The sequence below is a fragment of the Dictyostelium discoideum genome (assembly GCF_000004695.1).
Source record: "Dictyostelium discoideum AX4 chromosome 2 chromosome, whole genome shotgun sequence".
Classification (NCBI taxonomy): domain Eukaryota; phylum Evosea; class Eumycetozoa; order Dictyosteliales; family Dictyosteliaceae; genus Dictyostelium; species Dictyostelium discoideum.
This window is the reverse complement of record NC_007088.5, coordinates 411,502-435,952: the sequence shown is the minus strand read 5'-3', so window position 1 is coordinate 435,952 and position 24,451 is coordinate 411,502. Positions and strand designations below refer to the sequence as shown.

Here is a 24,451-nt window from a genome sequence, read left to right as displayed (position 1 = left end):
TTTATTATTTTGTTATTATTGTTTTTTTTTTTTTTTTTTTTTTATACATATATTAAAATATATATAATGGTGTAACTACTAAAAATAAATAAAAATAAAAACTTGATAGTGTAGAGTGTTTTTTATAAATGTAATTTGTACTTAAAAAAAAAATTAAATTATTTTTTTTTTTTATAAAAAAAAAAAAAATAAATTAAAATAATAAAATAAATAAAAATTAAAAAATCACACTTAAATTAACATTTAATATATATGTTGCTGAGTATAGTAGTAACAAATTTATTATTGACAATTATAATAAATTTTTTTTTTTTTTTATTTTTTATTTTTTTGTTTTTTTTTTTTTTTTTTTGTGTTTTTGTTATTATTATTATTTTTATTATTTTTATTATTTTAATTTAAATAAAATTAATTTTTTAAATTATAATAATGATTGATACTGTTTGAGTGGGTGTGTGTGGTATACTTTTTGTGAGTGTTTTTATTTTATTTTATTTTTTTTTTTTAAACACAAGAGCAAATATTGAAAAAAATAGAAAAAGGAAAAATGAACAAAAAAAAAAAATAAAATAAAATAAAAAAAAAAACAAGGTTGGGAAATCGGCGAACTATAAAAAAAAATATGAAAAAAAAGGTTGTTGTTCTTTTTTTTTGGGAAAAATGAACAAAAAAGTATTGTTGAGAAAGGAATAGAACAGAATTAAATGTAATGAAAAAAAAAAAAAAAAAAAATAAATTAAAAAAATAAAAATAAAATTAACCAAAAAAAAAAAAAAAAAAAAAAAAAAAAAAAAAAAAAAAAAAAAACAAATATATTTTTTTATTTATTGTTTTTTTATTTTTATTTTTATTTTATTTTTTTTTAAAATTTTTTTTTTTAAAAAAAAAAATTTTGAATGTTGGCTGAAATATTCAAAGCATGCTTTCACACACAAAATAGTGATAAAGCCGCGGTGATGCCCACCTTAATCAGGTGAATTATAGCTTAATAAACCATTAAAAAAAAAAAAAAAAAAAAAAAAAAAAAATAATAATTTCACCAAAATTGTGTGTTTACTATTTTCCCCTAATATATTTTTATTTTTTTATTTTATTTTTTTTTTTTATTTTTTTTTTAGGAATTCTGTTTGAAAATAACCTATTTTTTCATTTTGACTATTATTTTATTTTAATTTTATTATTTTTCGCCTGGTTATTATTATTATTATAATTAATAATATTATCTTTTTTTATTTTTTATACTTTTATCTTTTTATTTTTATTATCATTTTTTATTTGGTTTTTTTTTTTTTTTTTTTTTTTTTTTTTTTGTCTAAATAAGAAGTAAATATTATAACAGTGTAATGATTAACTTTAGAGGAAAAAAAAAAAAAATTCGTAAATAAAAAAATAATTTTTTGGACGTCTTGAAAATTTTAAAAGTGTCAAAAAAAAAAAATTAAAAAAAAATAAAAAAAAATAAAATAAAAATAATGCCATCATCATCATTTTCAAATAACAAAATAAAAAAAAATTAAGTTCGACTTTAAGACGTTTCCAACAATTGTTATCAAAATATCTTTTGTTACTAAATTTTTTTTTTATTTTTTTTAGTGATTTATTTATTTTTCATTTTTTCATTTTTTTTTTTTTTTTTTTTTTTTCTTCAAGCTTGACCGATTTGTTTGTAATATCTTTTGGTTTTTTTCATTTTTCCCACCAGTATTTTTGATTGGGATACCATGCTTGTGAATAAAATTGAAATTTAAAAAAAAAAAAATAAAAAAATAAAATTTAGATATTTTCAATCAATTTTATAAAAAAAAAGTTAAAATTGAATTTTTTTTTATTTTTTTTTTTTTTTCATTTTTTTTTTTTTTTATTATTTTTTATTCATTCTAAATTTTTTTAAAGAAATAAAATAAAAAAAAAAAATGATGAAAATTGCTGCAACTTTATTAGCAACAATTGCATTAGCAACAGTAAATGCTTTGGATAATGGTTTAGCTTTAACACCACAAATGGGTTGGAGTAGTTGGAATTTCTATGCATGTAATATCAATGAATCCGTTATCATGAACACTGCCAAAGCAATGGTATCAAATGGTATGGCTGACGCTGGTTATACATATGTTAACATTGATGATTGTTGGGCTGGTGGTAGATATCCAAATGGTACTGTTTATGCGTAAGTATAAAAAAAAAAAAAAAAAAAAAAAAAAAATTTCCAAATTCCCAAAAAAAAAATATCCTAATTTTTTTTTTTTTTTTTTTTTTTAAGTGATCCAACTAATTTCCCAAATGGTATTAAATATGTTGCAGATTATATACATTCTTTAGGATTAAAGATTGGTATTTATACTGATGCTGGTACTGAAACATGTCAAAAGAGAGTTGGTAGTTATGGATATGAAGCTAATGACGCACAAACTTACGCAGAATGGGGTATTGATTATGTTAAGGAAGATTGGTGTTATGCTACATTGGAGAATCCACAACAACGTTATCAAATTATGTCACAAGCATTAAATGCAACTGGTAGACCAATGTTCTTTTCACTCTGTGATTGGGGTTATGAGAATCCTTGGACTTTTGGTATGAGTGTCGGCAACTCTTGGAGAACTACACCAGATATTAAAGACAATTGGGACAGCATGCTCTCCAACCTTATGGCACAAGCACCAATCACCTCCTTCTCGGGTATCGGTGGTTTCAACGACCCTGACATGATGATGGTTGGCAATGGTGGTATGTCCAACACAGAGTACGTGTCACACTTTTCCTTATGGTCCTTATTGAATGCCCCACTCATTGCAGGATGTGACTTGATTGATATTGATCAAGAGACATTATCAATTTTAACAGCCTCTGAAGTCATTGCAATTAATCAAGATCCATTAGGTGTACAAGGATCATTGGTTAAATCATATAATGGTGGTTTACAACAAATTTGGGCTAAACCTTTATCAAATGGTGCTAGAGCTGTAGTTTTATTCAATACCGATACTAATCCAGCCACTATTGAATTATTATGGGGCAATATTTGGATGGAGCCATCTCAACAATTATCAATTAGAAATTTATGGACTCAAACAAATCTTGGAACTTTTACTGAATCTTATGAAAGTGATTCTTTAATTCCACCACATGGTTGTATTATGTTAACTTTAACACCAACAAATTAAAAAAAAAAAAAAAAAAAAAAAAAAAAAAATTATTCAAAAACTATTTATATATATATATATACAATTATAATAAAAAAGAATAAATATTTTATTTCTAAATATTAAATCTCCCAAAAAAATGAGTTTTGTTTTTACTCACTTTTTTAATTTTTATTTTTTTTTTTTTTTTTATTTAATTTTTTTTTTTTAAATTTAATTTAAATTTTTTTTACAAATATCAATTTTTTTTTTTTTTTTTTTCAATTTTTTTTTTTCTTTTTCTTATTCTTTTATTTTAATATATTTATATATATAATATTTATATATATTTATATATATATATAACTTTAATTTTCCCTTTCAAACTTTATTTATTTGCAAAAAAAAAAAAAAAATATGGATTTAGCAAGTTTACCACCAGCATTAAAACCAATTATACCATACTTAAAACAATCACAACAATTAGAAAAACATGATTTACTTATGGCATATTATTGTAGAGTTCATGCAATACAAATGGCAATGGATATAAAACAAAAAATGGGTGCATCAGGTTCATTCCTTAGTATACCAATTGTTAAAATTTTAGATCAAGGTGATGCTGTAAGTTTTTTATTTATTTATTTTTTTTTTAAAAAATAATTTAAATAAATTTTAATAAAAAAAAATTTATATAGGATAAAGCAAAATTAGGATCAAGATTAGATGAAGAAGATGAAGCAAAATATGTAGAAGCATTTGCTATGAAAGCATTTTCATTTGCTGATACTCAAGATCGTGCCGGTAAAGCAAATAAGTATGTAGAAAAAAAAAAGTAAAAAAAGTAAAAAAAAGTAAATGAATAGTAAATTTATTAATATTTTTTTTTAAATTTAAATTATTAGAGCAACATCAACAACATTTTATTCAGCATTTTTATTTTTTAATGTTTTAGAACATATGGGTGAAGTTAGTGAAGAAGTTAAATTAAAGAAAAAGTATGCAAGTTGGAGATCTGTTGATATCAATACAGCAATTAAAAACGGTGTTGCACCATCACCACCACCATCAATTGACCAAAATGAAGAAGGTGGAGCAAGTGGAGAAACTGAAGAGGATGCACAATTGAAACAATTAGAAATGGAATTAAATTTAGCAAAAGCAACTTTACAACAAGATAATAATAATAATAATAATATGTCATCATCAACCATAATTACAACTAATAGTGTTAGTGAAGGTATGTCATCATCACTTTCTTTCCCATCTTTCCCTTCAATTCCAAATAATAATAATAATAATAATAATACTACACCATCATTCCCTTCATTCCCATCATTCCCATCACCAACTAATTCAGATAATAATAGTAATAATAATAAACCAGCATTTCCATCATTTCCATCATTCCCATCACCACCAACAACAACCAATTCTGATAGCGCACCTTCTTTCCCTAAATTTCCATCAACACCTTCACCAACCAATAGTAGTAGTAATAATAGTCAACAACCATCATTCCCTTCTTTCCCATCTTTCACATCACCAACCAATAGTAATAATAATAATAATAATAGTCAACAACCATCATTCCCAACATTTCCAAATTCTACAAATCAAAAGAGACAAGTATTTGAAAGTGATGAAGAAGAAGAGCAAGAAGAAGTGGAAGATTATAGTGAAAAACAACAACAAAAATCAACTTCATCTTCATTCCCAAAATTCCCTTCAAATAGTCACAATAATGAATATAATCAACCACCACCACCAGCATACGAATTTAAACAATCACCACCACAACAACATAAACAGTCACCACCACAACAACATCACAATAGTCATGATAATGAAGCTTTAATTAAATATCAACAACAAGTTGCTCAACAAAATTTAACTATTCAAAAACAAAAACATCAAAATCAAATGTTACAAGATGAGGTGGAACAAAAACAACAACAAATTCAACTTCAACAACAACAACTTCAACAACAACAACAACAAATCCAACTACTTCAAAAACAAATTCAACAACAACAAAAACAATTAATGAGCGGTGGCGGTGGAGGTGGCAATATGTCAATGAACTTAAATCATACACCATCTGATACCGATAAAGCAAGTGCTGAGAAATATTCTAAATGGGTAATCAGTTCACTTCAATTCGATGATGTTCCTTCTGCTGTTAAAAATGCAAAACTTTCTCTCAAATATTTAACTGGCGAAGATTCATAAAAAAAAAAAAAAAAAAAAACTTAGATAATAATAATAAATTATATATTTTTTTCTTTTATTTTTTAAGTATTAAAACAAAAAAAAAAATATAAATATATATAAATTTTAATTTTTTAAAAATATTTATTATTTATTTATTTATTAATTTGCAGATTTTGATTTAATTTTTAATTTTTAATTTTTTTAATTTTTTTTTTTTATTACTATTATTATTATTATTATTATTTAGTTTTGTTCAAATTTGTTTAATATCCATAAGGATTTTGGACAGTTGTAGTTTGAACAATAGGTGGTTGAGCAACTTGATAGTATTGTCCTGTTGCTGGATCGAATATCATTTGAGGTTGAACTCCTGGTTGTTGAACAATTACTTGTGGAGGTAGTTGTTGATATGTATGAATTACTTGTTGTGGTGGTGGTGGTGGTGGAGGTGCATAATGGGGACGTGAAGCACTTGATGCTAACATACCAACACCAACACCAGCTGCTAATGTACCTAAACCTACACCCCTTCTTGGTGCAACTATAACTGGTCCTCTTCTCATTGGTCCTCTTCTTCTCATTTTTTCTTTAGGTTTATTTTTATTTCTTTATTTGAAATTTGAAAAATTTTAATTTGTTTAGATATTTTTTTTATCTATTATTTATTATTTATTGTTTTTGAAAATAATTACAGAGGAAAAAAAAAAAAAATACATTTTATTATTAATTTCTAAATTTTTTTTTTTTTTTCTTTTTACCATTTTTAGAAACTTTTTCGAAATTTTTTTTTTTTTAATTTTTTTAATTTTTTTTTTTAATTTTTTTAATTTTTTTTTTTTCTTTCCATATGGAAATAGCTATTTCCTAATTAAGATAGGCTTTTAGGATTTTAAAAGGTTTGAGAAAAGAAATGGTTTATACTACTTTTATTTGGTTTTTTTTTTTTTTTTTTTTTTATCAATTATTTAAAATTCTTACTTTTTTTTTTTTTTTTTTTTTTTTTTTTTTTTTTTTTTTTTTTTTGGAATAAAACCTTTTTTGGAAGAAAATTTCATATGAATAGATTGAAATTTGACAACATCGTAAAATTAATTAGTGTTGTTCTTTATTCTATTATTAATATTCATTATACTATTATTATTATTAATATTTAGTTTTGTTGTGATTGTTGTTGTTGTTGTTGTTGTTGTTGTTGTTGTTGTTGTTGTTGTTGTTGTTGTTGTTGTTGTTGTTGTTGTTGTTGTAATTTTTTATTTCTGAGATGTGATGAAATTGTTACTAATAAACAACCACCAATAATGAAAGGACCACCAATGAATGTAAAAAATGTTGGTAAACCTTCAACACCAACTACGTATCCCATTAATGATCCAATTGGAGGTTCTAATAATAATGTAACACTAATCTATAGATTTATAAATTTTTAAAAATTGTTTTATTATTAATAAAAAAAAAAAAATAAAAAAAAAGAAAAAAAAAAGAAAACTAAAATTAAAAATAAAATAAAATTCTTACAACAACAGGTTCAATATATTTAATAATCGCGTTCATTCCCGTATGCCCAATAAATCCAGGGAAAACTATTTTAAATTTATTTGTATTTTTTTTAAAAAAAAAAAAGTTAATTAAATTAATTTTAAAATGATAAGAAAATAAAATAAAAAATCAAAACTTACCAGCTAAATAACAAGTTAATAATATAAAAGATTTTGAAACCCAACCAAATATGAATAAATCTGTTTCTTCAAAAATTAATGATGCAATTGAACAGAATATTGAAGCTATAAAAGTTACAGGAAATGCATAACAAAATAATGGCATCCATTTTCTAAGTAATGAACCTGCAAATAAATAAAAAACAATACATACTGCACCCATTAATGCTAAAAAGTCACCATATACTGTTGGATTTTGATTAGATTTACCACTACCAATACTACTACTACCACTACCACTACCAATACTATCATCATTATTGTTATTATTATTATTATTATTAAAAAATAAAGAATCGAATAATGTAATTATTAATCCAATAAAACCTAAAATGCAACCTATAATTTCACCTTTTGAAATTGGTGCTCTTCTTATTATCATTACCAAAACTATCATAATTGGTGATGAAGTTACAAATAATAAACTGTGAGCTAAAGTGGTTTTATCTAAAGATATCTTTATATTATAATAAATTAATTAAATTAAAAAATTAAAAAATCGCATCTACGACCTAAAATGAAAAATTAAAAAATCGCACTTACAATCCAAAATGAAAAATGAAATCCAAGGATTATCCCTGTACCAAGTAAAATTAAAATAGTTTTCCTTTGAAATAATTTAATTTTAATTTCTTCTTTATTTTTTTCTTTTTCAATTTCTTTTTTTTGATTATTGTAATTTGTTTCATTTTGTTCATCTTCATTTTGTTCTTGTTCTTGTTCTTCTTCTTCTTTTAATTTATCAAAATTATTATAAATAATTGAAATTTTATTTGGTAATAATAAAATTAAAGATTTTGGTAACTTTTGTATAATCTTTTTATGAAAGTTATAAATCATTGTAACTTCATAGATTAATCCAAAAAATAATAATATTGATGTTGATTGAAGTCTCCAACTTGCTTTAAGAAGTGGCGGTGCTTCAATTGATTTTAATGCAACACCACTACTTGACATTGCTAATAATGCAAATCCTAATATTACATAGGCAAAAATAGGTACTTTATGATGGTGATGCTCTTTTTCTTTATTCTCGTTATTATTATTATTATTATTATTATTATTATTATCATTATTATTATTATCATTACCGCTGGTATCACTTTTATTATTGGTTTCTATGATGGTTTCGTTTGTATTTTCATTATCATTAGATAATATTATTGATAAGGGAATAGGTTCAGTATCACAGTTTCCATTTTCTTTTTTCATTTTTTTTTTTTTTTTTTTTTTTTTTTTTTTTTTTGTGAAATAATTGATAATAAAAATTTTTTTTTTTTTTTTTTTGATTTGTTTTATTTTTCTTATTTTTACGAAAAAAAAGATATCAAATCAAAAATGTCATTTTTTTTTTCGTTTCTTATTTTTAAAGTTTAATTTTTTTTTTTTTTTTTTTTTTTTTTTTTTTTTCAAATAACTGTTTTTCGAAATCTGTGGGTCTTGGGTAAAATCTACTTTTTTTTTTTTTTTTTTTAGATATTTTTTTTTTAAAAGGAAAAAAGAATATTACAAAGAATAAAATAATTAGAAAAAAATGAATAGAAAAAAAAAAAAAAAAGAATAAAAAAATGAATAGAAAAAAAAAAAAAAAAAACTTTTTTTATACATATCGTATTGTTTATTTCGAAACAGATTCGGTTTTTTGATTTTAATATAACAAAAGAATATTACAAAGAATAAAAAAGAATAAAAAAAAAAGAGTTTCAGCGTATCTTATCAATTATCTGTTTTTATTACAAAGAATAAAAAAAAAAAAAAATAATATAAAAAAAAAGAATTATTTTTTTTTTTTAAATAAATAATTTTATTATTTTTTTTAAAAGCCATTTGGGCTGTATTGTCCAGAGTTTAAGATTTTTTGGATGGTTTTTTTTATTTGGTAATCTTAAAATAATTGAAATTTATTATAATTTAATAATAATTAAAAAAAAAAAACTCTTTTTTTAGACTTTTAATATTCTTCCTTTTATTAAACAGATTGTTGATTGGTTTTTTTTAATAAAAGAATATTTTTTTATTTAGTCAAACTAAATAAATTTTTTTTTTTTTTTTAATTCCCAATTTACTATAGTAATTTAAATTTAGTTATCATTAATTCAAAATTAAAAAAACTTTTTTAAACTTTTTAATTTTTTATAATTTAATACAAATAGCTCTTAATAATTATATATTATTTTAAATTTTATCTGTTTTGAATATTGATTTTTTTTTTTTTTTTTTTTTATTTTACAAAACTATGGGATTTTTTTTTTTTTTTGTTTATGTATTTATATTATTTATTTTATATATCTTATTTTTTTTTTTTTTTTTTAAATATTTAAAAAATAATTATAATTAAAAATCCAATTAAAAATAATAAGTAATTAAATTTTAGAATAGTTGAATTTGAAGGTTGTCTATTTGTTTTCTCGGTTGGAATTAAATTAATGGTGAAGTTCTTTGTCAAGACGATTGGACACATTTTATCAGTGATAATTATTTTTAATTCATATGAATTTGGTGGTAAATTTAAAAATTTACCATCATTTAAATTTGAAAATTTTGTTCCAACGATTTCATAAACAATTGGAAATGATGAATTGAAATTTAATTTAACCTCGACAGAACCATTTTTTGAACTATTAAAAGAATCTAAAAGATTGATTGATTCAATTACTGGATCATCATTACCAATTGTTATTTTTTCATCAATTATACAATTAATCATTGATTTACAACCACGATAAATATTATAAGTTCCAACTTTTAAATTGAATGTGTAATTATTATTATTATTACTAATATTATTATTATAATTATTATTATTATTGGCATTATAAATTGGTATACTATATGAATGATCGACATCATTATCATTTTCTTTATAGTTTAATTTCAATGATCTTAAATAATAATAATAATTATCATTATCAAAATTTGAAAATTGAATTGAACCAAGACCAGAATGACAAATATCATTTGTAATTTTAATATCTAATTTTTGATTAACATTTGTTTTTGGTAAATCGTCTTTATAAATATAAAAAATACCATCACAACCATACAATGAAGTATAAGTGAATTCATATGTTTCTGAAGGTACAACATTTTTAAAAATTGAATGAGTTGAATTTATTGATATTGTTGGAACTCTACCATATAAAAGTAATGATTTAAATGAATTCATATTTTTAATAATAATATCAAATTTGAATGATGGTGATGATGATGAACTTGATAAACAATCATTTGGATAAACAATTTCATATTTTACATTAATTTGTTGATTATTTATATCATTATTATTATTAATATCATAATATTGTGTGAATGTATTTTCACATAAATCATTCCAACGAATTGTATAAATTAATGGGAATCTAAAAGGATTTGAAATAAAATGTTCATTTTGATAATTTGTATAATCAGTAGCAGTGACATAGGTAATTTTATTAATTTGAACATTTGAATTATTTGAAATGATTTTATATAAATTATAATTGAAACCACATGTTTGATTAAATAAATTTTGAATTTTGAATTTAGGATCATCAAATTCTAATGTAATATTTTCATACCACTTACATGAACCATATTTAATTATTAACTGATTTAAACCAACTGTTGCAATTTCATAAATACCATTTGTAAAATAATAATTATGATTATCATTAATATTTGAAATTGTAAAATTATTAATTTTATTACCATCTTTAATCAATGATATACCAATTCTACCATCTGAATAACTATTACCATTACTACAAGTTGGATTACGAATTATAGTTGGTGTAATTTTATATTTACTATTTTTATCATTTGATGAAGATGATGATGGTACATTAACTATTATTGAACCTGAACAAATTAGTGATTTAAAATTTAATATATAGTTTGAAGATTCAAGATTATAAAATGTACTACCATTATTGATTGAATTTAAAAGTTTATTATTAATTATTGAATATAATTCAATTGTTGTAAATTCTTGATAATTTAAAATTTCAATTTTACCATTTGAATTTTCACAATTTGTAATTGGTGTAATTAAAACTTTTGGATTAATTGAATTTATCTTTGGAATATTAATTGATTTTTGTATTGATGATACACAAAATTTATTACCAATTTTTAAAGTAATTTTAATTTTATTTTCACCAGATTTAATGAAATAATTATTATGGTTTGATGGATGTTGAATTAAAATTTCACCATTACTTTCAATTTTATAAATTAAATTTGAATTAACAAAGTTTCTATCATTTAATCTTATTGAAATTAAACCTGACTGATCAATTGAACAAGATGGGGTTTTAATTACTTTATAACTAAAATCAATAGGTATTGATGTTGTTGTAGTTGGTGATGTAGTTGGTGTTGTATTTGGTGTTGAATATGATAATGGTATAAAACAAAGTGAATTTGGAAATTTTATAAAATTTTCATATTCATCGTCAGTTTCAAAAGTACCATTTAAAATGCCAAGTGGTGAATTTACTGAATATTGGATAATGGCTGGTGTAAAACAAGTTGAGTTTTTAATTATTGAATAATCAATTTTAACATTATCTAATGGATTATAATCTGAATGTAAACCAAAATTTGAATGATCATTATCATTTATAGCAATATTAATTCTTGACTCTGTAATACAGTCACCGTAATAATAGGATAATGTTAATTGATTTGAAGGTACATTTATAAATACACCTTCAACTGATGGATAAATTAGTACTTCATTTGAACCAATTAATTTTAAATCTTTATAATCTTGAAAATCATAAATTGTAATATTAAATGTTTTCCAACACCCAATTTGTTCAATTGATGAAGTTTCAATTATTTTATAAGTTAGTTTTTTATAAATTGTTGAAAAATAAATATCACCTTTACCAATTAAAGAAGTAATTTTAAATTCATTATTGTATGGAATATATGATTGATAATAATAATAATAATTATTATTATTATTACTAATATTTAATTTTTCAATTTTGTAAATTAAATTATCAGTAATTGACGTTAATATAATTTCATCATTTTCTCCATATAATGAGTTAATTTCAATTTTAATCATATTTAAACAACTATTATTTTCATCACCTCCATTTATTATTGTATAATTAATTTGTGGTAATGATCTTGTATTACTACTATATTGTTGAAATATACAAATTGATGGTAATAATTGGTTAGTTGGATTAATTGATAAATCTTTATTATAATAATAACCAAAAGTTAAATCCTTATAAAAAACATCTTGAAAATTATCATTTTTCAATTGTTGTTGTTGTACTTTTTTTATAAATTTTGAATTTTGTGAACCATAAAATAATACTAAATTTGATTTATTAAAATTAATTGATGATTGATTATCATTGAATGACATTATTGAATTATTATAAAAACTATTTGAAAAATGATTTAATTCTAAATTAATTTGTGGATAAACATTATCAAGTTTAATTTTAATTTTCTCTCTTCCACATTCATCTGAATCTATAAAAACTAAATATTCATCTGAATCTAAATTTATATATTTTATAGTTGTTTCCATTTCTGTTTCTGTTTCTGTTTCTGTATCTGTGGTTGAAGGTGATATAGATTTAATTTCATTTTGTAAATTTAAATCATTTTTAAAAAATAAATGATAATTTGAAAATGATGATGATTTGGGAATTGTGATTGAAATTGTACCATTTTTAAAACCACATGTTGGATGGGTGTATGATATAATGTTATTTTGAAGTGCACCTTTTGTTATACTAATTGGAGTAATGAAGAAATTGAGTGTACATGTATTATCTTGATTTGAAATTTTTATATTTGAAGGTGTTGCTTGAAATTCTTTTGAATCACCATATGAATTAAAATTATAAATTGTAAAATTAAATTGAGTGTATAAACATAATGGTTGAGTTTTAAGTTTATAATACATTCCATTTGATTTCACAATTTGTTTATTAGTATAACCATTACCATTACATCCCTTATATCTATATTCAATTAAATAATCTATACCATCAATTAAATTCCATTCAAATGCTTTATTATTTATATTATAAGTTGGTTGTAGTAGTGGCTTTTGTTGTGGTGGTGATAATTGTGATAAATTTATAATATCAAGTAATGAAAAATCATCTTGATTTATAATTAATTTTGAACTATCTAAACCACATGAATCTTTTATTATTAGATCTAGTATTGGTGATGTACATTGATTTACTGATTTTACAACATTTATTTCTCTATTTATAATTATATAAAATATGTAAAATAAAATATATTTGTACAATTTCATTATATCTTTTTTTTTTATATATATCTTTTTGAATTAAAAAAGTTAAATTACATGTAATTAAAATTTAATTTTTATTTTTTTAGTTTTTTAAGTTTTTTTGTTTTTTGTTGTTGTGGTAGTGGTTTATTTTTGTTGTTGTTATTGTTATTGTGTTAGTGGTTTAAATTTTAATAAAAATTTAATTTGTTTTTTTTTTTTTTTTTTTTATTTTTTTTTTTTATTTTATTTTTTTTTTTTAAAGGGTGTTGGTGTGATGTGACAAGAGTGGTTGTATCACCCACCTCAGATTTTTTTAATTTTTTAATTTTTTATTTAATTTTGATTTTCAACAAAAAGATATAAACATTTTTTTTTTTCAATAGAAAATTGAAAAATTTATTTAATTATTTATTTTTTAAATAATAATTGTTAAAATTAAAATAATTAATAATAATAATAAATGATTAATTTGAATTAAAGTTGAAGTTGAAAGTTCATCAGATGGATCTTTAGATGGATCTACAGGTTTTGGTGTTGGAATTGAATTGATACTGAAATTTTCATATAAAGTTACAGGACACATTCTATCAGTGATAGTGATTTTAATTTGATAATTGTTTGGAGATAAATTTGAGAAAATACCATTATTATTTGATAATTGAGTATTTACGATTTCAAAAGTTACAGATTTAGTTGTATTATAATTTAATTTAATTTCTACAGTACCATTGTTTTTATTACTATACGAGTGATTAATTGTAATTGATTGAATTGATGGATTTTCACTTATAATTTCAACCTTTTCTCTAATGTAACAATTTAAAATTGATTTACAAATACGAGTAATATAATAGATACCATTTGGTAAATTTGATAAAACTTGATCAGCATTATCATTAGTGAGATGAGTATTTGTTTCGTAACCACCTGACATTAAACCATTAATCTTTTGCATTGAATAATAATAATTATCAGTATCCAATGGAGTTTGAATTTCAATTTTACCAATACCGTTATGACACATATCATTTGATTTTTTAATTTTTAAAGATTCTTTTGTTAAACCACTTGAAATTTCATATTCACCAATTTGTTGATAAGAATAACAATAAGGTTTAGTTTTTAAATACTCAACATTGTAATATTTATTTGGTGGTAAATTTCTGAAAATTGCATGTGTTGAATTAATTGATTCTGGTACTCTACTAAAAATTGACATTGTTGAAAATTCATTCATATTTTTAATAATAATATCAATTTTCAATGAATGACAATTATCAGCTTTTACAATTTCATATTGAATTGGATATTCTTGATAATCTTGAATATTATTTTTTGCTGGTATATTAAAACTTTCTGAACAAATTGTACTCCATTGAAGTAGAAGGGAATAGGAAGTACTACTTGACAATACAAAATAATAGGAACCTTGATAAAAGTTTTTATTACTATCGGAATAACTAGTCTGTTTAATGACGACATTTGGATTTCCAATATTTAATTTATAAACATTTGGCCAACCACAACTTTCATTGAGTAGAGTTTCAAGTGAAAACATTGGGCCATCAATTTTTTCAACATTGACATCTCTATACCAAGTGCAATTACCTGATTTAATCATTAATGAATTTAAACCAACCTTTCCACCAATAAAAACATTATTATCTGAATGTGAATCAGCTAAATCTGAAACTATTAAATTGTCTAATTGTACACCATCTTTTTTAACATTAACTTTAATTTTACCATCGGAATTACCTGGAGAGAAATATACAAGGCATGATGGATTTTGAAGTATTGATGTTTCAATTTCAACATTATCTTCAGATGTTGGGACATTGATAGTAACAAAACCACTACATGATTCTGATTCAAAGAAAACATTGTAATCACCACCTTTAAGATTGGTTAATTCACCATTAACTGCAATTATGAATGATTGTTGATCTGATAATTCAATTGTAATATTAGTAAATGCTTGATAATTTGATATAATGATTTTACCATTTGGTGTTTGACAATCGGTATTAGCATTTGAAGTATATTGTGGTTTAATTGATATTTCAGCATTAATGTTAACTGATTTTGATTTATAACATATGTTATTATAATTACCACCATAAAAATATTGAACGATTAAATTATTCTCACCAGGTGGTATTAAATAATTTAAACCTGGACCAGCACTTCTTAGTGGTTTACCATCATTACCAAAAACGTTTTTTACATTATATTGTATATTTGGATTATATGGATCATTTGGTATTTCTAATTCTATTGTACCATATGTGAATGAACATTTTGCATCATGTCCAATAGATATATTAAATTCTTTATCATCCCAAATTAAAGTATTTGGATTATAATATAATACATCAACATAAGCTAAACTATTTGGAAATTCATATCTATCATCAACATGGGAAAGAGAATAAACACTCAAGTTATAACTAACCAAACCAAGTGGAGTTGATGCTGTAAATTCAACTTCATAAGGTTCCGAACATGTAGCATTTTGAAGAATTCTATATGAAGTGGATATAACATCTTGATTACATTCATCTTCTTTAGAATTTAAAATAGTGAAATATGATTTAGTATCACAATCTCCAACAAAATAGGAGATTCTATAAGGACCACTTGGAATATCAATAAAAACACCATCTACTGGATAGTAAATAGAATCAGTTTTGTAATTAAATTCTAATTCTAGATCACCTAAACTTTCATAGTCATTAATTGTAATATTAAAAGTTCTCCAACATCCAGTTAAACCTCCTTTTGTCGTTTCAACAAGTGAATAAGTTGGAACTTTATATACGGTTGAAAAGTATTGGGTTGGGCCTGCATATTTCTCTTGTAATGAAAAATCTCTATTATATGGTATAACTGTTGTATTACCACCATCCCCAAATGTCATCATACTATCAGCATTGAAATCATACAAAGAAATTGGGTTATTGGAAAATTGATAAACTGTCAATAGGAGGTCATTTAAACAACTATCACCATGTTTTGTAATTGTATACTTTAATACGGATGCTGGAATCACTCCATTTACATATTCGAATGTTTCACATGATTTTTCATTGCCTGGTAAAAAATCAACATTATAATAATAACCATATTCTAAAGTTCCACTTGTGAAACGGGCAGTATAATCTGTCCAATTACTTATAGGCTCATCGTCATTTTCATTAACGAAAACAAAAGCATTTGTACTATTTAAAATTCCTTGTTCTCCAGATGATAATGAAAATGAAAAAGTTGAATCTTCAAAAAAGTTTGGAACTTCTTTAATTTCAACATTTAATGTAGGTAAAGTATTAATAAGTTCAATATTTACAATTTCATTACCACATTCTTCAGATTCTACAGAAATCACATAACTATTATAAGGTAAATTCAAAAATGAACCTGGTATATTACTTGGTTGAACTTCATCATCTAATTCACCTTCATTGAAACGGAATAAACGGACATTTGAATAGCCTTTTGTCAAGTCAACAGTTATACTACCATTGTTGAAACCACATGTTGGATTAACTATTTTCACAGCACCATTTTGAACAACACCATTTGTTACACTTTGAGGAACAATTACAAAATTAGCCTTACATGATTTATCATAATTATAATATTCTAAATTACCTTGTTTTGTCGAGATTGTAATTGAACTTCCATTGAGGTAATAATAAAAAAGATTAAATTTAAATAAAGTATTCATACATTTTGGTTGAGTAATTAATTCATAGTACATTCCAGTTGGTTTAAATTTTTCTGTTACATTATTATTACAACCCTTGTTTTGAATATTTAAAGTATATTCAATACCATTATTTAAATTATAATAAAAAGAATTTTCACTATTAATTGGTAGTAAAAATGGTTCAATATATACATTTTCAAATGAATAATATTGATCTTGTACTTCCAAACTTGCTTGAAGACTACAAGAATTAATTTTAATCATTTCTGGTTTGTATGAACAATCAATCGATTTTACATTTTCACAATTAATAATAAATAAAATTATTAATAAAATTATATTTATTACTTTCATTTTTATTTTTTTTTTTATTTTGAGAAAAAATGTTTGATCAGAAAAAAAAAAAAAAAAATAAATAAAAAAATAAAAATAAACTTTTTTTTTTTTTTTTTCTGATGAAAATAAATTTTATTTTAAAAAAAATAAATAAAACTTTTTTTGATTTGTTAAGATTTTGTGAAAAAAAAAAGATTTTTTTATTTTTTTCCTTTTTTTTTTTTTCATTTTTTTTTTTATAAAACCACAAAAAATGTAATTTGGGATAAGAGTTCCCAGATAGTGGAGATTATTTCGTAATTTCAATTAATTGGTTCGATTAGATTTTTTTTTATTTTTTTTATTTTTTTTTTTTTTTTAATAAAAACTGAATTACATGATTTTTTATTTTTTATTTTTATTTGAAAGAATAATTTTGATTTTATTGTTCACCTGGTATGGTTATTAAATTTTTTTTTTATTTTTAATTAATTTATCACTATATTATTTTTTGAATATATATATAATATAGTGATAAAATTAATCGATTTTAATTTTTTTATTTTTTTTTTATTTTTTTTTCATTTTTTTTATTTTTTTTTTATTTTTTTGAAAAAATTGCAAACCACCAAAACCAATTTTTTTTTTTTTTTTTTTTTTCATTTTTTTTTTTTTTTTTAATCAATACACAATGTCATCAATTGAAAAAATTAAAGTTGATAATAATTTTAAAATATTTCAAGATATAATTGATTTTGAAATTTTAAAATTAATTATTGATTATTTATTAAAAAGTAATAAAAATAAAAATAATAACCAATTTAAATTTATTAAATTTTTTAAAAATAGAAACGAATTATTAAATTATATATTAGTTTCAAAAAAATGGTTTAATTTTATATCATTAATAATTTCAAATAATATTATTAATAATAAATCATTTAAACATTGGTTAAAAATTAATTATTTTAAAGAATCATTCCTTAATAAAAATGATATTATATATAATAAAGAAGAAAATCAGTATAATAAAAATAATATATTTAATTCAACATTTGAAGATGGTAGAAGGAAATTATATAAAATTAATTATAATAATGAATTTTCAATAATTAAAATTAAAGAATCGATAATTAATGATTATTTTAGTTTGAATTTATTTTTTCATAATATTACAATTGATGATTTTAAGGCGATTCATAATCAGTTTGAAAATGGTCAATTAATTTATAATAGAATTTTAGTTAATTTCGAAGTATTAGATTATGATGAAAATGGGGACAAAAAACAAGATATTTTATTTGAAATATTTAAATATGTATCAACAATGACGAAAGAACAAAAAGATAAACTATACAAGTTATTTGAAATTTTAGAATTAAATATTAGAGAGATGGAAATTAGAAATGAGCTTCTTGAAGATACCATTAATGGTATTAAAAATATTATAAATAAAAGCTATAATAATCATCAAACAGAATTAAGTTTTAATAATATAGTTATTAATGGACCTAGAAGTGAAAATGATTATGATGAGGATTCATTCGAGGTATTAAATTATTTCAAATTTAAAAATATAAATTTTATTAATTGTAGTTTAGAAACACATGTCAATTATTCAACATTATTCAATCCAGTTTATTCAGGCCAACAAGTTGAATCAATTAAAGTATATAGTGGTGATATTGATTTCGTTGAACCTCGTAATTTAATAAAAGTGGGTGAATTTCAAAATTTACATACAATCAAAATACCAATTAAACCAGTTTCAATATTATCAGATATATTTAATGAAATTGGAACTAATTCATTTAATTTTGAATATCATTCAGAAAATGTAAACTCCAATTTAAAAGAAATGGTTAATTCATTAATTTCAAGTAAATCTTTAAAATTTTTAAATATAACATTATGTAATGAAAATATTGAAGATATAATTAAATTCCATTATTATAGACAGCATGGTGATAGTGGTTCATATGATTACTATAATGATGAAAAAAATAAAAATTTAATTAAAACCATAAATCAAAGTAAAGAAATGTTTTCAAATTATTTTAAACCACTATTTTCAGAATTAAATACATCAATTGAAAGAATAAAATTAGACTGTCATGGTTTATTTAATATCAATACATTTTCGAATTTATTAAAAAATAAATCACTTAAATATTTAATTTTAACTGATAGTGATTTTATTTTTTATTCTTATAATAAACAATATCAACCACCGCCACCAATACCAACGAAAAAAAATACGTTTAATACTTATTTAAATAATGATGAATTTCATTACGAACGAATTTCAATTAATCAATATTTATTTGAAAATATATTTTCTTCACCATTAACATCAATTAGACATTATAAAAGTAAAATTAAAGAATTAGATGAATTAAAATCAATATTTAAATTAATTTTAAATAATATTTTTAATTTACAATTATATTCAATAGTATTATATATCAAAAATACTAAAATACCAATTAATGATTTTAAAAATGAATATGATAATTTAATAAATAATATTATAATTCAAACGCAACAACAAAAACCAACAAATATCAACATAAATTTGAAAGAAATCAAAGTTAATTTGGGATTTCAAAAAAATTTTAAAAAATACATACTCACCAATTAAATAATAATCCGAATTTATTTTATTACTATAAATAAATTTCTTCGATAATAAAAAAAAAAAAAAAACACATGGATGTAAAAATTTCAGCATTAAAGTGGTGAAAAGTAATTTTATGCGGCGCTGGGTTTGTCGCCTCTTTTTTTTTACTTTTATTTTTTTATTTTCTATATAACTTTTGTAGTTTTAATAAATTTATTTAATTGCTATGAAGAAAAGAAAAATAAAATTCCTTTAATAAATAAATAAATAAAATAAACTTAAAATATACGAGCAATATATAGGTAATTTTTTGATTTATTTAATATAATTTATAATGATTAATATCAGAGTCGTATTTATACCAATCTAATGATGGATATTCAGCTTGTTCAATAGTACCCCAATTATTTCTTAATTTGATACGTAAATCTTCAAATCCTTCATTCTTTAAAATTAAATCAACTGATCTATATGCACTATTAAGTCCACCAATCATCCATGCATGATGAACCGAGGTTAATTCACCTGATAAATGGAATCTACCATCAACATGTGATTGTCCAGTACTTGGGAAAAGTTCAGTATATTGAGATGTTGAAAATAATGCAAAAGCACCTGATGACTAATATTTGTTTTTTTTTTTTAAAATAAAAATAAAATTTATTAATATTTTCAAAAATAAAATAAATATTTATTAAAATTTAATACTTACAAATTCATCATTATCCCAACTTTGGAAGAAATGATCTTTATATAAATTTTTTAATTTCTTTAAATCAACATTATGGATTTCAGCAAGATCTCTTAAAACTATATTTAAAAGTTTTCTTTCTTTATCTTTTTTACCAATCATACTACTAATCTATAAAATTTAAGAAAAATTAATTTGATTAATATTAAATTATTTTAAACTTAATCAATGTTATTTACAACTTACTCTGATTGATTCCAAACCACCACTATAACTTGCTAATAAAACTCCGCTGACACCTTTTGTACCATTATTGATACCATATGATGGATAAACAACTTGACGAAGTAAAAGATCGGTATTTGAAGAACCACCTCTAATTGGTTTACCACTCATAAATTCACTATCTTCCCACCAACGATATTTAAAGTTAATTGCAAGTTTAATAGCACCAGTGTATTTGAGTGAACGAATTGCAACCTTTAATTTCAATGGTAATTTCAAATCACTTGTATCAATTCTTTGTAATGCTGGTAAAGTTGTAGTACTAATTACATGTTTAAATTTCAATATTTCAGTATCACTACCACCAAAGTTTGAATCTCTTACTACTTCAACATTTAATCCATCGATTTCATTATTCTTTTTATCAAATGATTTTGAAATTTTAGTAACAAAACTACCCATTTCAACTTTTTTCTTTATAATTTGACTCATTGATTTAACAATAAGACCTGTACCACCTTCAACACAAACGAATTTTTCTCCACTAAAATCAAAAACACTCATTAATAATTCAGTGATAGATGTTTGATCTAATCTTCCACTAATTGTTGATAAATTTTCAATATATTCAATCTAATAATAAAAAATATTAATATAAATATATTTTTTTAAATTAAATTTTTTTTAAATACTCACAACTGAATTTGGATAATTATGGAATGTTTTTAAATAATCTCTTGCAGAATAGCTATCATATTTTAACATTTGTTTAAAACCATTATAAAAATCAACTGTTAAATTGTTAATGAATTGATAAAATACTGGGAGAATTAAAGAATCAACTGTACGATTTGCATACTCGTCTGGAATACCTTTTCCTGGACCACCATTATTTGAATCACTATAATTAAATGGATCGGATGGATTTAAAACTGGGGAACCTTTTAAAACTCTAATACCATTATAATAACTAATTTCATTATTAACACTAATTAAAAATGGTACAGTTGGAATTTGATATCCACCTTTTGCCAATTTACTAAATAATGAATAATTTTGGTTTGATACAATTCTATCCATTAATGGCGTTAATGGAATACGCATAGCACCGAGATCAGTATATGAATATTTATGATCATCAAATTTATGAGTATAAACTCTTCCACCAACTCTTTCCTTATTGGCTTCTAAGATTGTATAATCAATACCTAAATCATCGAAAATCATACCTTGATTTAAAAAAAAAAAAAAAAAAAAAAGTCAACACCTTCAAAAAATAATTTTATAATAATCATACTTTTAATAAATAACATACCAGCATATAGACCTGCAATACCACCACCAATGATACCAACTGTCAATTCATTCTTATTTTTACTTTTATTCTTTGTTACTGAATCATTATAAATATTAGTATTATTACTATTATCATTATTATTATATTTAGTATTATTGTTATTTTTCATTAAATAACTAGCATATAACGATTTTAAATTTGCAGATTCAGTTTCTAATTTTTAAAAAAAAAAAAATTTAAAATAAAAATAATATCAGTAAATTGAATCGTTTTATATATAATATTTTTATTGTTTCAAATATTTAATACCATTTTTTTTAAATTCAGAAGAAGCAAAATTAATATTAACTAAAATAAATAATGCAAATATAAGTAAAATTTTTTTATACATTTTTAGAATAATAATTCCTATACAGGAATAAAAAATATAAAAATAATTTTAAAATTTTTAAAGTAAAATAATAATAAATAAAAAAAAGAAAAGAAAAAGAATCAAATGATAGAAAAAAAAAAATCTTCTAATTAATTCAAAGAACTGTAGAAATAATATCTGGAGATTTCATAATATTAAAAAAAAAAAAACTGACAAGTTGGTCGTCTTTTAAAATTGATTTCATCCAACCATTTAATTTATCGTTTCGAGTGGTCATTTTTTCATATCATTACCTGTTGTAATATAATTATGTAATAATTAAATTGTTACAATAAAATTATGTTTTATCAAGATATTAAATTAGAATACAATCTCGCTCGCAAACTAAAATAATTTATGTTTATATAATTAGACTTTTCTCACCTAGGTGGGAAAAAGCGACGTGGTGAGTTTTTAATGTGGATTGAAAAACTCATAAAAATATTTTTAAATCTCAAATATAAAAAGTAAAAATTTTCAACTATAAAAAAACATTCATAATAAATTATAGATATTGTCGATAACATCAACTTATTACTTTATTTTTATTTATATATTTATTTATTTAATTTAATTTTATTTTTCTATTACAAGATTCTGATAAAACATGAGTATTTTAAACTAATAAATCATTTATTTAAATTATTGTGTTAATGTTCAACAATTACCCCTAGTAATTTTAAAAAAAAATCTAATCAAGCATATGTGTGTTTCTAAAAAAAAAAAATAAAAAAATAAAAAAATAAAATAATATAAATAATTATTAATTTCTTGTGAACAAAATAAAAAATTTTTAATAAATGAAAAGAATTTTCTTTTTTTTTAGTTTTTTTTTTTTTTTTTTTTATAAATATTAAAATTGGTATTAGTTTTAAGAAAATTTGAATTAAATTATTAAATTTGATATAAAAAAAGTTTATTTAAAAAAAAAAAAAAAAAAAAAAAAAATTAAAAAAAAAAAAATAAAAAAGAAATGATGAATTCATTAATTTCAAGTAAATCTTTAAAAATTTTAAATATAACATTAGAATAGAAGATTTGATTAACAATCATTATTATAGACAACATAGTGATAGTGCATATGGTTCGGATGATTACTGTGATGATGAAAAAAAATAAAAATTAAATTAAGACCATAAATCAAAGTAAAGAAATGTTTTCAAATTATTTTAAACCATTATTTTCATAATTAAATACATCAATTGAAATAACAAAATTAGACTGCCATGGTTTATTTAATATTAATTCATTTTCAAATTTATTAAATAATAAATCAATTAAGTATTTACATTTAACTTATAGCGATTTTATTTTTTATTCATATAATAAACAACATCGACCACCACCACTACCAATGAATATATCCATTGAATATAGTACCTCTTCAAATAATAATGATGAATTACATTACGAACGAATTTCAATTTGTAACAACTGGTGGTCAGTGTCATCAGTGTTAGTTTTTCCTGCTGTTCCCTTATTTGACATTGCTGTTCATTGAATGTTGATACCTGTGGTTGTTGAAGTTGTTGTTCCTCATTATCCTGTTGTTGAGATTCATCATTATCAATATCTTCATTATTATTATTGTTGTTATTATTATTATTAGTTGACATCCTTTTAAAATAAATTATTTAATAAAATAATTATTTTAAGAAATAAATGTACACATATATTTAAGTGATGACCGTAGCCCTATCGTGATTTTATTATTTGTATATATTTATTACTGAGGTTGAATTAGAAACCTAGTTTCTTTTTATAGTCCTCAGATTTGAGCGAACTCAAATCTGTTAACTACTCCAACCTCAGCCTATAGGGTTAGATCCGATTTAAACTGCAAAATTATATTATTTTAATTTTATTCTAATT

The 24,451-nt window shown here is 21.6% G+C and overlaps 9 protein-coding genes across 9 annotated transcripts; 3 read left to right on the top strand and 6 right to left on the bottom strand.

Annotated features, from left to right (window-relative positions):
- Positions 1-1,913: 1,913 nt before the first annotated feature.
- Positions 1,914-3,164, top strand: melA (hypothetical protein; the record flags this gene model as incomplete). The annotated part of the gene is made up of 2 exons (XM_640710.1): positions 1,914-2,167; positions 2,261-3,164. The coding sequence occupies 2 exons, from the start codon at positions 1,914-1,916 to the stop codon at positions 3,162-3,164; spliced, it is 1,158 nt and encodes a 385-aa protein (XP_645802.1).
- Positions 3,165-3,539: 375 nt separating this feature from the next.
- Positions 3,540-5,354, top strand: vta1 (hypothetical protein; the record flags this gene model as incomplete). Its single annotated transcript, XM_640709.1, has 3 exons — positions 3,540-3,746; positions 3,821-3,939; positions 4,028-5,354. The coding sequence occupies 3 exons, from the start codon at positions 3,540-3,542 to the stop codon at positions 5,352-5,354; spliced, it is 1,653 nt and encodes a 550-aa protein (XP_645801.1).
- A 245-nt stretch (positions 5,355-5,599) lies between these two features.
- DDB_G0271486 (hypothetical protein) lies at positions 5,600-5,917 on the bottom strand (the record flags this gene model as incomplete). The annotated part of the gene is made up of 1 exon (XM_640708.1): positions 5,600-5,917. One exon carries the CDS (start codon positions 5,915-5,917, stop codon positions 5,600-5,602), a length of 318 nt encoding a protein of 105 aa, XP_645800.1.
- Positions 5,918-6,486: 569 nt separating this feature from the next.
- On the bottom strand, positions 6,487-8,263 carry DDB_G0271484 (hypothetical protein; the record flags this gene model as incomplete). Its single annotated transcript, XM_640707.1, has 4 exons — positions 6,487-6,741; positions 6,852-6,916; positions 7,013-7,508; positions 7,595-8,263. 4 exons carry the CDS (start codon positions 8,261-8,263, stop codon positions 6,487-6,489), a joined length of 1,485 nt encoding a protein of 494 aa, XP_645799.1.
- Positions 8,264-9,368: 1,105 nt separating this feature from the next.
- On the bottom strand, positions 9,369-13,331 carry DDB_G0271482 (hypothetical protein; the record flags this gene model as incomplete). The annotated part of the gene is made up of 1 exon (XM_640706.1): positions 9,369-13,331. The coding sequence occupies one exon, from the start codon at positions 13,329-13,331 to the stop codon at positions 9,369-9,371; it is 3,963 nt and encodes a 1,320-aa protein (XP_645798.1).
- Positions 13,332-13,725: 394 nt separating this feature from the next.
- DDB_G0271480 (hypothetical protein) lies at positions 13,726-17,373 on the bottom strand (the record flags this gene model as incomplete). Its single annotated transcript, XM_640705.1, has 1 exon — positions 13,726-17,373. The coding sequence occupies one exon, from the start codon at positions 17,371-17,373 to the stop codon at positions 13,726-13,728; it is 3,648 nt and encodes a 1,215-aa protein (XP_645797.1).
- A 652-nt stretch (positions 17,374-18,025) lies between these two features.
- On the top strand, positions 18,026-19,975 carry DDB_G0271478 (hypothetical protein; the record flags this gene model as incomplete). The annotated part of the gene is made up of 1 exon (XM_640704.1): positions 18,026-19,975. The coding sequence occupies one exon, from the start codon at positions 18,026-18,028 to the stop codon at positions 19,973-19,975; it is 1,950 nt and encodes a 649-aa protein (XP_645796.1).
- Positions 19,976-20,273: 298 nt separating this feature from the next.
- DDB_G0271476 (hypothetical protein) lies at positions 20,274-22,558 on the bottom strand (the record flags this gene model as incomplete). The annotated part of the gene is made up of 6 exons (XM_640703.1): positions 20,274-20,576; positions 20,667-20,816; positions 20,892-21,503; positions 21,567-22,099; positions 22,168-22,380; positions 22,477-22,558. 6 exons carry the CDS (start codon positions 22,556-22,558, stop codon positions 20,274-20,276), a joined length of 1,893 nt encoding a protein of 630 aa, XP_645795.1.
- Positions 22,559-23,886: 1,328 nt separating this feature from the next.
- DDB_G0271474 (hypothetical protein) lies at positions 23,887-24,195 on the bottom strand (the record flags this gene model as incomplete). Its single annotated transcript, XM_640702.1, has 1 exon — positions 23,887-24,195. The coding sequence occupies one exon, from the start codon at positions 24,193-24,195 to the stop codon at positions 23,887-23,889; it is 309 nt and encodes a 102-aa protein (XP_645794.1).
- Between the last annotated feature and the right edge of the window lie 256 nt (positions 24,196-24,451).